Source organism: Prunus mume, linkage group LG1 (assembly GCF_029339155.1).
Source record: "Prunus mume cultivar Tortuosa linkage group LG1, ASM2933915v1, whole genome shotgun sequence".
Lineage (NCBI taxonomy): Eukaryota > Viridiplantae > Streptophyta > Magnoliopsida > Rosales > Rosaceae > Prunus > Prunus mume.
Genome location: NC_142698.1, coordinates 29294591 through 29307832, shown reverse-complemented (window position 1 = coordinate 29307832; position 13242 = coordinate 29294591). Strand labels below are relative to the sequence as shown.

Sequence of the window (13242 nt, the reverse complement as noted above, 5' to 3'; positions counted from 1 at the left end):
TATGCACACACTTTGTTTGCCTAAATATCCTGGATTCCAAAAATCACACACATTTTTTTTTTTTTGGAGGAAAGAAATTCCGAAATTTCGATATTGGGTGCCAAATAGGGAGAAGGGGAGGGCCACCAGCATTGTGGTAAGGTAAGCCGGCTCACAGTAATCACGAACTTTCATTTTCTCTGTTTCAATATATTTGGCAATATCTAACTAAGAAAGCTAGCGTATGAATTTCATTCATTTCGTTTTACATGTTTATATATTTTCCTTTGACCAACGACAAAATGTAGTCTGGACTCTAGCACTAGCAACCGACCTATCTACTCCGTAAAGCTTTTCTTTTGATGTGAATCAAATATGTTTGTTCGTGAACCGAAAAAATTACCTCTGTTGGGCACTAATTAGTAAGTTAAGTTTACTCTTAACTCAATCGCAAATTAACTTATAAAAATATTCACATAATATAATTTTCCACGATGTGTATATTTTTGGAACTAGATTTGAGGTATTATGTGTATACGCGTAAGATCACAAAAACCTCTACATCCAAAGAAATCTAACTCATATAATACCTCAAATCCAGTTCCAAAAATATTTTTTTTTTTAAAAAGAAGAAGGCAAAATATAGTTAATATTTGAAAGAAATAATGAATATGATTCGGGAAAGTATTTTTGTTTGTTAGTTTGTTTTTAAATACAAATGATAGTCTAAACTAAAGAAGAGCAGGAATTTCTCAGAACTTAACTTTATCAGGAGGCCAACTAATTAAAATAATAAAAACTTAATAAAGTCTCTTATGTCTATGATAAAGAATGAAGACTTTTGTTTAACTTAATAATAAAAACTTAAGAGCAGGAACAAGTGGTAGGTGGCTCTAAACTTAACTTTATCAGTCATTAACTCTATATAAAAGTCCCAATTCCTAGCACTCAAACTCGCAGAGCTTCTCTTCTTGTGACACTTTCTTTCTCTAAATTATGGAGACGCTCTGCCTGGCTCCTTCACCCTCATCTCTGCTTCTCACAACACGGCACAATAATCAAAAGAACCTTAGACACCAACCATGCACCATTACTGCTGTGTTCACAAACCCAGCAGAAGTGATTTCCCTCAAACCTTCAACACCACTCAACCCTTTCGAAAAGGCACCGCACAAACCCTTCCACCAAACTCAGCTGTTGAAGAAAGTCTCCGCAGAGTCGTTGAAGTACGAGAGCGGCTTTCTTGGTGCGGTGCCTGTTAAGTCTGGCGGAGATAATGGAAGAGAAGGAAACAATAACATTCATGATGCTATGAGATACTTGACAAAGATTTTGACGTCTAATGTTTATGATGTTTCCATTGAGTCGCCATTGGACTATGCTCCAAAGCTCTCTGAGAAGCTCCATGCTAAGCTTTGGCTCAAGAGAGAGGACCTACAACCTGTAAGATTCTTTTTCCTCTCTTTTGTTTTTGGCTTCATTTGGAACATGACATTTTGTAAGCATGAAGTTGCGATAGAAAATATATGTTGCTTGAGGGATGACAATGACATGCATATGGACACACTTTACAAACATGTTTATTTGGTGATTAAATTTTGCGACTTTAGCATCCAACAAACACTAATAGTACTAGTTAGAGTTTTGGATCTTGATCTTAAAAGAATATCACTGCTATTAATTTTGGTGCATACATCGATCATATACATAACACTAGAGTGTATGTATCTTCCATATGATAAATGAGATTATTTTGTAAAAAATGCTAGTCATACCTGGGGACGAACCTAGGATTTAAAAACTGGGTGGGCTAAATTTAACTTATGTACAAACCCACTAAATTTCAATGGTTTCATATTGGTGGTCCAAAAACTAGAAAAACTGACAAATTATTGATATCGGTACAAATTTGAAAAAAAAAAAAAAAATTGTGAAAAAAATATGGAAATTGTTAGTGAAACTTTAGAAAATGTTACATATTATTTTAACACAAAATAATTGAAAGAAATTTATATTTTAAAAAAAAAGGAATTGAAAGAAATCTATTGTTGAGTGATTTAGAGTTGACAAAGATTGTAATTTTTATAATGTTAATGTATATTAATTAATAAAAGAGTATTAAAACAATATATAGAAGCAATAAATACAGGAGTTGTTAAATATTTAAACAAAAGTTGTAGTTAGTTTGTTGATCGAGTCTAGTGGGGATTGCCAAGATCGACACATGTTGGTTACAAAAGTTACTTTTTTAGCATTATTTTTTACTTTCTGAATGGGCTGTGTATGATATTGGGGGTGGTGAAAAGAAAGTCACCTGGGCTATAGCCTAAGTTAGTTCAAGGGGAGGTCCGTCTCTGGTCATACCACATTTATATACAACATTGTTACATTATTAAAAAAGTGATACACAAAGTGATATGCAAATGTGATATGCTTATCATTGCTCTAATTTCAATCATACGGACTCATATCAAGCCACATAACCCTAAATAATTACATGTTGGAGTGGATTATTTATTGCCGACAATTTTTATATGAAAGTTCAGAGTCGTTTTATAAAATAAAAAAAACCAAAAATAGAGATGTTAGGCAAGTGTTAATTTATCTCTACAGATAAGTTAACCAATAAATCTGTCGGTTATTATTTTATACAAAAAACGACGGTGACTATATACAGTCTTAAGTTTTTGTTTGTTGCGTCGTCGTCATGCACAGAGCATACAAGCTGCTAGGTTTGACAAAAAATCCCGAAGTTCGAATCCCTCCTCCCCCCATTAATTTAACAAAAAAGCCTTCATATATTAAATTCTCTTTGCATAGCGGCTTGTTATTATTTTTCCTTTTGCTCTAAATTTTTTCCACTTAAAAGCATGTAATTGAGGGACTTAATATTCACACTTCATGCAGGTCTTCTCCTTTAAAATCCGAAGAGCTTACAATATGATGGCTAAGCTTTCAAGACAACAATTAGCCAGGGGTGTCATTTGTTCATCAGCAGGGAATCATGCTCAAGGAGTTGCACTATCAGCACAAAAACTTGGTTGCAGTGCTGTGATAGTCATGCCTCTTACAACTCCTAAAATCAAAGTGTGACATCGTAAAATCTTACAAGTTTCAAATATATTCTGAAAGTTTCTATATGATATAATTATCGGTTCTTCTCTCTTTTTTTTACCAGTGGAAAACAGTGGAGAAGTTAGGGGCAACAGTTGTGCTTATAGGTGAATCGTATGACGAAGCCGAAGCGTATGCACAACAAAGGGCCAAAGATGAAGGCTTAATATTTGTGCATCCTTTTGATCACCCGGATGTCATAGCAGGCCAAGGAACCATAGGAATGGAGATCATGCGTCAAATTCAAGATCCATTGCATGCAATCTTTGTGCCTGTTGGTGGTGGTGGACTCATAGCTGGTATTGCTGCCTATGTGAAGAGAGTTCACCCCAAGGTTTTTATGGCTTACCAAACATGTCTAATGATTTTCCCATGTCTTACAAATGGTTTTCTAGTCTTTTTGTTTATTTATTTTTCATTCTAAACATTTAATTTTTTTTTTTATGTGTGTGTGCATTGATGCCTAGTTTTATGTGAAAAGCACTCATCATCAATCTTTGTTGGTATACAACACTCACTGTTTTTTTTTTTCTTTTCAATCATGCAGGTGAAGATTATTGGTGTAGAGGCATATGATGCAAATGCAATGGCACTATCCATACACCATGGGAAGAGAATTATGTTAGAAGGAGCGGGAGGATTTGCAGATGGCATAGCAGTAAAAAAAGTCGGGGAAGAAACTTTCCGTTTATGCAGAGAACTCATCGATGGAGTTGTTCTTGTCGATCATGAAGCCATTTGTGCATCAATTAAAGTGATTCTCTCTTAGCTTATTCATCATCGTTTTCCAAGTTTCAAATCCTTTTTATTTATTTTATATATATATATATTTTGGGGCAATATTTTGGAATTGATGCCAATTCAACTCTTTATTTATTAGGTTTAGGTTAAATGGTGTTTCTTCTGCTGCAGGATATGTTTGAGGAAAATCGGAGCATACTTGAAACAGCGGGAGCCGTAGCCATTGCTGGCGCAGAAACATATTGCAAATATTATGGGCTGAAGGGTGAAAATGTTGTGGCTATAACCAGTGGAGCTAACATGAACTTTGACAGACTAGGGCTGGTATCCCAACTTGCTGTTGGTAGATGTGAATAAATTACTAGTGACACACTTAAATTAGTAGTACGTAGCTATGTGTATACGTATAATAAACTCTTTTGCATTTTAGTGCAATGGGACTCTCTTGCCTAACAACAATATTTGCCCTTGGAGCATGCCTAATGGGACTGGTCAGGTCTGGGCTAGGTCCGCATCTGACTTCAAATTTTTTTTAAAAAGTCGCTTTCTAATGCATGTGTTTCGCTTAGTCCAGTTTGGCCTAACGCAAAATAACGGGCTGGTTTTGCCTACCTGCTCGCCCAGAGAAGATAGGGAGCCCACTATCAGTTTTTGAAAAGAAAAAAAAGTAAATTTAGGTTTTAACAACAAAAAAACTTTTATTTTTGGAAAAAGTCAAAACTTTTTTAAAAAAGACAGAAAAACCTCTCAACTTTCAAATTAAAGACATGCAAATGTAAAGGATTCCTTAGGAAATCCAAAAATAAATAAGGGCAATTTTGTCAGTTTTAGCTTCTTTTCAAAAATTTCTCTCATTTGGGTTTTTCCAAAGTCTCCCAAGAAAAAAAAAGGAGCAGCAAAAGCTGACTCCAACAACCATTGAGGAGATGCCACATGAGGCTCTCAAATGCAGCCCCTAGTTGTTGGCCTGCTATTTTTTTTGTTTTTGTTTTTAGTTCCCAACTAGTTTAGCATTTTTTATTTTCTTTCTTTTTTCCTCACAACTCTATAAAAACCTAATCAGATCACGTTCTCACCTAAAAAATCTCTCAATTATTCCAAACATTTCTACTTGTTTATCTTTTTTCATTTTGCTCAAAAATATTGTTGTTCCAAAGCATGGCTCAAAATTGTTTCCAAAAATAAATTTATGTGTTGTTTTTCTTTTGCTTTGATTTTTATCACAAATAGAATAATAATAAACTAAAATAACAAGTTTTGAGTTTTAGGCCTTAGCCATCCCTAATGGGGCTCAACCACTATGGGGCTCTCAAACCGTTGGATCAAACTATAGTAAGATCTTATCTCTTAACCATTAGATCAAATTAATCAATTTAATCAATTTAATCCAACGGCTGATCAATTTAATCTAACAGTTAATAAATAAGGCCTTATAAGCCCTCATTATAGAATTCTTGCCCTAACAGTATTAATTTCGATCTCTAAATGATGACACTTGGCTAATGAAGGCCAAAAGAAGTCCATTTAGTTAGAGACAATGGGCTAAGTCAACCCAAGCCCAATGGCCATGGTTATTATATGAATTAGGCCCATTGGCGGAGAATTCCATATTCGCCAGGGATTCTTGTCTTAGTTAATATAGTATTAGGTTGTCTCCTTGGATCTTTTAAAATAAAATAAAAAATTATTAGGAGGTGCATAATATTCATGTTCACATGAGCATGCTTAAATCAACATTATCTTCCTTAAAAATTAGGATCAATTGCCATATAACCTCTATTGAATATTTGGGTACCTCTGGTCGGTTGCATGTATGTGGTGTGTTTAATTCAAGTACTCAACTAATTGGTTTGTTTTGCATGCATGTTTATGCTTGGTAGCTAGATTCCGGAAGAATCCACCAAATATTGAGATTGTTTGGTACCTTAGCTCTACCATATTCAGTTGGATCAAAATTAGGAGTGAGGATTTTAACCGATGAACTTGTGAACCGAGTCAAACTGAGTTTAAAAAAAAAACAGGGAAAAAACTGTGCCGACCAAAAAAGTCAACCTATGCTCAAAAACCGAACCAAATCATTTTGGATCGGTTTCCGTTCTTGTTACTTCTTTTCTTGAAAAAATCAGTCTAAACTGAAACTGGATTGGTTATGTTAAATTTACTTATTCATTTATATCCAAAATTATTAGTAAGCCTAATTAATACTTAAATAAAACATTAGTAACTCTAGGTAATATCTAGATATTTTAGGTCGATTAATACCCAAATGTCGTAGTTATACTCAACTAAATTACTACTCCATCCCAATTTTTTTTTCTTTTCGATGAACCATACCCGTTCTTGTTGTGCTTTCGTCTTTCTCTCTTTTCTACCTATTTCTTTCTATTTCTCTTCCTCACTGTCTCTTCACCTCTTACTCTTTTATTTTATCTCTTTTACATCTTTCTCTCTTATTTTATCAATTCTAGATATTTTTCTCTTCTTCCTATTTTTGTTTTATACTTCCTATTTATCTCTTCTCCACATCTTTATATTTTGATATTTCCTAACCAGAAATAGGGCCAAACCTAATCGGGACCGCATAGGTCTGGTTTGGCTAGTTCCGATTTGATTCAATTCTTCTATACACTTTCTATAAAAACTTAACCGAACTAAATAGGACTGTGTATAAGTTTCGGTTTTAGTTCCAATTCGAGAGAAAAACCGGACCGAACTAGATCCGTCGTGGTAGCTCAGTGTTCCAAATGCTACCTTATTCGCAGGGAGCCTCCTCTAAACTGTGATCTGCAAGAGATGTACATGAGGCTGTGATTGAAACATTTTCATTAGAAAATAGCGACTTAAGGAAATTGTGGAAATAGGCCACCATAGTTCTTGGGAAGTGGCAACTTATCTGAAGCTATCAAGGATAATAATACAATTGTCGTTTGCAAAATTTTGAAGACATTACCTATCTATGGGCTGAAATTTAGTAGGCCTCCTAATGGCTTGCTGAGAACTCTTTTCAGGTACAGCTAAACCTAACTGACCCTTTTTTTCTTTTCTTTTTAAAAATAGCTAGCACCATGTGATCATTAAACTAATCATATAATCTTAACAGCATACAAATCAGAATAAGTTAAATGTTAAAAGAAAAAACAGTAGGTCATACTCTATCATATACGAGAAAATCTTGAGGAACAAGAAAAAAAAAAACCAACAAAAACCTGAAACTATTGCAGGTGCCACCAATAAATGAGCAACTGGAAGTCTCAATAGCTGTGTTTCAGGTGTGCAGTAAATTTTTCTAAGGGTTCGACAGTGATTGGAGAACTGCCATTGAAATTGGTAAGGGCACACTACACAAAATTATTGAAGGGGAAAAAACTTGTCAGCACTGCTTGCAGCAATATATGTGTCTTAAATTCAAGCGCCAATGTTCATTGAAGTTTTCTGACTTTGGAAAAGGGTATGCTAATGCTAAAAGGTACGCTAGAAGCCATGACAGCTAAAAGAACAATTCATTAGGACACTCCACGAACCACCCCCTTTTTTTTCCCACCTCTACTGATTCTGGAGTTAAATGACATTTTTGCCCCTATCAAATCGGGGATCTATTATGAATGTCAAGAGGGCAAGTTTGGTTTTTCAGTTCTCCCCAATCAAATATTGGTGGTAGGTGTCCATATGTTTGTTCTCTAGTTACATTACTGTCTAGCATTTCTGCCTAAATAGCAAGTACCCCAAGAAATCTCACAATGCACTGTCAAAGATTTCTCTTTAAAGGGTTTAGCTCTTCTTGAGGCTATATTGCTGTGTTACACATGGCCTAATGATAAAAAATATTTGTGAAAGGAGGTTGTAGCTCAAGTAGTTAAGAGCATTTACTCTTGTACCCGTCTTAGGTTTGATTTCCTCCACTAGTTTAATTTGGACTTTAATTATAGCCCTTCTCCAAATTCTTTATAAATATCCTTCCTCAGTACCCATCTTCAAATTCTTTCTTGACCAAAGTCCCACTTCTGATCAAAAAGGCCAAAGAAAAAAGAGTCTCAAATCTGCAAAAAGATTCTGAAAAGCATGGGCTCTTTGTGCTCTTTCTTAGCTTCCTTTTCTCTCTTGATTATGGTACTCTCTCTGGCTCATGGGCAGCCTTTGGTTCCTGCCTTGTTCCTATTCGGAGACTCTGTTGTGGATGCTGGTAATAACAACAATGTCGAAACCATAATCAAAGCCAACTTCAATCCTTATGGAAGAGATTTTGTCAACCACAAGCCAACTGGAAGGTTCTGCAATGGAAAGCTTGCTTCAGACTTCACTGGTACCTACTTATCTCAGAAAATCCATGCATTTCTCACTCTCCTTTTTAGACAATATCTTTTGGTCCTCTAATTGGGTTTTGTTTGGTTTGCGTGTTTGCTTTGTTTTCTTTGGCTACAGCTGAAAATCTTGGCTTTACTTCCTACCCACCAGCTTATCTTAGCAAAGAAGCTGCAGGAAAAAACCTCTTGATTGGTGCCAATTTTGCCTCAGCTGGTTCTGGTTATTATGACTCTACAGCAAAATTATATGTAAAAATATTTCAATATTGCTAACTAGCTAGTTAAAAATCTCTCTTTCACACAAAAACATTGCATGATGTTTATAAATTGTCTTGTATAAATGTTGGGTTTTTGCAGCATACAATTTCACTAAATCAGCAGCTGGAGAACTACAAGGAATACCAAAACAAGGTGTTGGGAATTGCAGGAAAGGCCAATCTTACATCAATCATATCTGGTGCTATCTACCTTGTTAGTGCTGGCAGCAGTGACTTTGTTCAGAACTACTACATTAATCCTCTTCTTTACAAGGTCTACACATCCAACCAGTTCTCTGACATTCTCATTCAATCTTATGCAAAATTTATTCAGGTAGATCACAATTCTTTTTCCTACATATTTTGTTTCGAATCAACGATGAGGTGGTATTTTGAACTTGGCACTTCTTCTAACATTAGGAATTAGAGAAATATCACTGCCACCGTCTAGAAAAAAATAACAGAATTTTGATTTTGGGACCAATTAAACCAGGGCCAGATTACCTTGGGTCTCATTGTACGTAACACTCCAGGTTGGCGTGTTAAGTCCCACATCAATAAAATTACTGGGTCAATCTGGGCTTCATAAGCGATTGCAAAATACCTTATTAGTGACTAGTTCTTTTGGAATATAGCGCTGAGATGGCATGCGCTGGCTCATGACACCTTAATATGGTTACATTTAGGGGACATTTATTTATGCAAACACTTAAACATCAAGAAACTAAATTAAATTGCCTTTGTTACAGAATCTATATGCATTGGGAGCAAGGAAAATTGGAGTGACCACATTGCCACCACTAGGATGCTTGCCAGCAGCCATCACAATATTTGGGGCCGATAGCAATGAGTGCTTGGCTAAGTTTAACGAGGACGCTGTCTCATTTAATAACAAGCTCAATGCCACATCTCAGAACTTGCAAAAGCAACTTTCTGGTCTCACTTTGGTCATCTTTGATATCTACCAACCTCTCTACAACCTTGTCACAAAGCCTGCCGAAAATGGTAAGTCAAGGCCCTTTTTACGGGAGCTTCTCCAATGAGGGGGCTATGGTGGTGTGGGGGTGTGTTGAGGGGTTCAATTTGGTAGTTCAATAATAGCTCTCCAATTGACATGGTGCCTATTAATTACCCCCTCATTATAACGCCTTATTACAGTCTTTTTGCCTATTTTTATTGTTTTCGTTGTCATAAGTTGTTTTCGCACAATATCATATGCACTCTCGAATCTTAAAAATTCGTTTTCTAATCTTCATTTTCCAAAAATAATTTTGTAAATGTTAGTAGACGAGCCCACACAACTTTAATAATAATTTGCGTGATTAATTTACAGGGTTCTTTGAGGCAAGGAAGGCATGTTGTGGAACAGGCCTGGTAGAAACATCAATACTGTGCAATGCCGAGTCAATTGGCACGTGCGCCAATGCATCAGAGTATGTGTTTTGGGATAGTGTTCATCCTTCGGAAGCCGCAAACAAAGTTTTAGCCGATGATTTGCTGAGCAGTGGCATCTCCCTCATCTTCTAAATTAAATTATTTAATTTTTCCTGTTTATTTTCGAATTTACAATTAATTAATTGGTGTTGGGCCTGTTGGCTGCTGGCGTGCTTGTTAATTACACCACATAATGTAAATGAGTTGATGTGCTTTTTTTATTTTTAAATTTAAAAAATATTGTCGAAGTAAAATAAAGTGACAACAAAATTATTTATTTTGTGTGCATCAGAATAATTGTGTCTATTGAGTGGAAAAAAAGAAAGGAATAAGATTTGTTGCATTGAGAGACATCTTTATACTGCCTAGCCTCGTAGTGGAGTAAAACTTGCATATCTCATGCTTCTCCATTTTTAATCACATGATGAAAGAGATATAGAAAAGGGATATGAAAATATGAGACAGATAAGTTTTTTTGCTCTAGCCAGATTGTAGTGGACTAAAAGAAAATAGGGCCGTATTTGTTTATTTCCAAGTTATCAATGTGAAATTTTTATTATCAAATTAATTCGGTGAAAGAATAAACACCCATGATACAAAAATTTTGACATTAATTTTGCAGTAGCCATTGGGTGTTTACCTAAGTTGTAGAGGTGTTTGTTTGCAAGCCCCATGACACCAGCTCGAATCCCCCACCCTCAGTGTGCACCTTCTCTCTAATAAAGGTGGAGCCCAAAAGATAGGCATACAACAAATAGCAGACAAATCTTTTTGTTTTGTGTGTGGACAAAATCTATTTATCTTCCTATAATTTATGTGATGAAGAGACTAAAATGATACCCGACAAAAAAAAGAAAAAAAGGGGAAAAAAAAGAGAGCCCTAAATGGGCTGATAATGTACTTTGGAAACGACACCGTTGCTTCATTTCTCATGGAATTTGAAATGCAGCAATTTGGCTCTCATTTACCTTGAGTTAATCCAAAACGCACTCTCTCAAGGTAGGCGTGGTTGCGTTTTGGGTTTCACAGAGAGAGAGAGAGATGGACTACAACCTAGCTGCACTGAAGCTGCTGTGTGTCGAACTGAAAGACGCGCAAGAAACTTCTTCCGAGAACGCCATGGAATTGCACAACATCATATTCCAACGTGCCTGGTTACAGGTTCGAAGATCACCTTCCTCTTTCTCTTCCCCCTTTTTATTTTATTTTTATTTTTATCTTTTCATTTTTCCAATCTTCTCAAATTACCCCTCTTCTTTCCCTGTTATTACTTCATTACCTCCGGAAGGGCATTTTGGTCCACGTTTCCGCCGACGGAGAGTGCTTGTATCTCGACGACGGCACCGGCGTCATCGAGCTCTCCCTCAGACCCGAGTTTCGCGGCCGCCCTTGGAATATCGGTAACCACCACCCCCGGCGCACTTTAGCATTCCCGCGTCTTTTAGCACCTGCTAATTTGTATTTGCTTCTATTTTTTTTTTTTTTTGTTGGTAATGCAGGAATGTATGTAATGGTTGTTGGACGCTACATGGTCCGTACGGATGAGCCCCCAATGATCCAGGTAAATTATTTTGTATGTAAAAGAAGATATCAAGACTGGGAACAATTATTTAAGCTACAAGTTACTTGTGCCTTATAATATGTTTGATTGAATACAGGAACTGAATTTGGCTCATAGAAATGTTAGCGGATGTCTCAAGTAAAATCATTTACATCACATTTATTTATCGATCACTATGTGATCACATTGTAGGACCCGCGTCGTACTGAGATATGTGAATGTGATCACTAACTTGATCTATAAATGTGATACATGTAATGTTGTTTTAAGTCCCAGTATGGTTATCAACTAGCTCTTGGTCTAGTTTTACCCTCTTCCCTCAGTTTAAGAACTCCCAAATTCGAGGCCTCTTTCTCTAGTGGTAAAATAAAATTTAAAATTCCAACCTGGGGAACTAAATTTTTTTTGCAGTAATTTCCCCTTTGTACCAAAGATTTGAAGAAGCATGTCGGAGATGATACTATTCTTAAAATTGCGACTTTAATGAAGTCCTCTTCATTTGAAGCATATTTTTGCCCAAATGGGCATTGCATACATGAGCAATTTCAAGTAATTTGAAGAACTGAAATTTAAATTGCCATTGTTTCTGAATATCAGGTTCACAAGATGGTTGATCTTTCGGCCTTCCCCTGATCGAGAGGCAATGTGGTACCTTGAAGTTTTGGAGGCATACAAAATGTTCTATCGGCCCTTAATGGAAGGACCTGTGTAACCTTGTTTTTTCCTTTTTGTTTTTCTTAGACGATTTAGCATAGATAGAAAGATGATTTACCAAATGTGCAGATCCCAAACAAAGAAAATTTTGTTTTTTTTAAGTGCCTAAACAAGGAGAAGACCCTTCACATTTTGAACTCTTTGTTTGACAAAATGTCACATGTACAAGATCGGGGTTGATAGTTAAATAGCTCATACAGGCCCTGTAGTAGCTTTGAACTGATCATATTTGATCCCTGTGCTTAGTTTCTGAGTACTTCATATGATAAGGTGGCCGGGTAGGTTGACAGCCCCACTGTCTGTTCCAGCCTTGCCTTGGCGATGTTTGAGGTGCAGTTTCGGTCTTCAGCAATGATGTTCTCACAACTTTATGTTCCTTTTCCTATTGGAGATCCAAAGAAATTGTGTTCCTCCTAGTGATATTTTGTAACAAACCTTTGTTGCTGTGACTCTAGTCTATTCTTTGAAGTCCATGTCCTGAGAAACTGCAGGCGGTACATACCTGAAAGATACATAGTCATGACATTGTCAATAAAGATCAGTGGACAAAAAATCAACCAGCATCAATGAACCGAAACTTTAAAACATCGCTCCAAACAGGATATGTGATCTTTCATAATTAATACACAAGAAAGTACGCACAAAATCAGAGACATAGAACAGTTTATCGATTTGGACCAAAAAAATAAAAAATAAAAATTTATTGATCTCTTCTGATTTTCTTACCATCCAAGCACGCACCCGAATGCCAAACAAAGAAATCAGCTTTCAATTATTATGATCAGTATCATATTATAAGGCATCAACAAACACTATGAAAACCACACAGAGAAAGCAGTATGATTTGCCAATTACTTTTGATGTCAAATTAGAAGATTTTTATACAGCCAACAAATCACTGACCATTACAAGATTGGCTTGGAAATAATTAAATGCAACCAGGTACACTCGCCCTCTTGCCCCAAATGCCCTTCCGTCTTGTTCATCTTCAAACCTCGCTTCGATTTCAAACAGACTACAAAGCCTACCAGTACCAACTGCCAAAGTTTCTCCCATCAAAGGGCGTCCACCCAATCCAAAGTCAGGCTTCCTCCCAAGGAGGTAGCCAGAAAATGCTCGTGTGTAGGCCTAATCTAGTTAA

The 13242-nt window shown here is 36.2% G+C and overlaps 3 protein-coding genes across 4 annotated transcripts; all 3 read left to right on the top strand.

The window, feature by feature from the left end:
- The first annotated feature begins 930 nt into the window (after window positions 1-930).
- Window positions 931-4293, top strand: LOC103327534 (threonine dehydratase 1 biosynthetic, chloroplastic-like). The gene is made up of 5 exons (XM_008229868.3): window positions 931-1422; window positions 2887-3066; window positions 3158-3427; window positions 3641-3847; window positions 4006-4293. Exons 1-5 carry the CDS (start codon window positions 976-978, stop codon window positions 4189-4191), a joined length of 1290 nt encoding a protein of 429 aa, XP_008228090.2. The 5' UTR covers window positions 931-975; the 3' UTR covers window positions 4192-4293.
- A 3489-nt stretch (window positions 4294-7782) lies between these two features.
- LOC103326536 (GDSL-like lipase/acylhydrolase superfamily protein) lies at window positions 7783-10169 on the top strand. Of its 2 annotated transcripts, none has more exons than XM_089044273.1 (5): window positions 7783-8134; window positions 8254-8384; window positions 8493-8666; window positions 9142-9397; window positions 9726-10169. In XM_089044273.1, the coding sequence occupies exons 1-5, from the start codon at window positions 7894-7896 to the stop codon at window positions 9917-9919; spliced, it is 996 nt and encodes a 331-aa protein (XP_088900399.1). In that variant the 5' UTR covers window positions 7783-7893; the 3' UTR covers window positions 9920-10169. The 2 variants fall into 2 exon arrangements, with proteins under 2 accessions (XP_088900399.1, XP_008226994.2); XM_008228772.3 differs by having other exon boundaries at window positions 7787-8134; window positions 8493-8726.
- A 518-nt stretch (window positions 10170-10687) lies between these two features.
- LOC103326526 (recQ-mediated instability-like protein) lies at window positions 10688-12550 on the top strand. Its single transcript, XM_008228762.3, is given in 5 exon segments — window positions 10688-10987; window positions 11115-11226; window positions 11326-11387; window positions 11985-12008; window positions 12010-12550. Coding segments are annotated over 5 exon segments (408 nt in total). The 5' UTR covers window positions 10688-10867; the 3' UTR covers window positions 12100-12550.
- The last annotated feature ends 692 nt before the right edge of the window (window positions 12551-13242 follow it).

Bases quoted from the DNA above. Each gene is read 5' to 3' on its own strand.
- LOC103327534 (XM_008229868.3), top strand. From the start codon at position 976: ATGGAGACGCTCTGCCTGGCTCCTTCACCCTCATCTCTGCTTCTCACA. The intron at 3,067-3,157 runs GTGTGACATCGT...TTTTTTTACCAG, and splicing joins TTACAACTCCTAAAATCAAA to TGGAAAACAGTGGAGAAGTT. The intron at 3,848-4,005 runs GTGATTCTCTCT...CTTCTGCTGCAG, and splicing joins CCATTTGTGCATCAATTAAA to GATATGTTTGAGGAAAATCG.
- LOC103326536 (XM_008228772.3), top strand. From the start codon at position 7,894: ATGGGCTCTTTGTGCTCTTTCTTAGCTTCCTTTTCTCTCTTGATTATG. The intron at 8,135-8,253 runs GTACCTACTTAT...CTTTGGCTACAG, and splicing joins GCTTGCTTCAGACTTCACTG to CTGAAAATCTTGGCTTTACT. The intron at 8,727-9,141 runs GTAGATCACAAT...CCTTTGTTACAG, and splicing joins CTTATGCAAAATTTATTCAG to AATCTATATGCATTGGGAGC.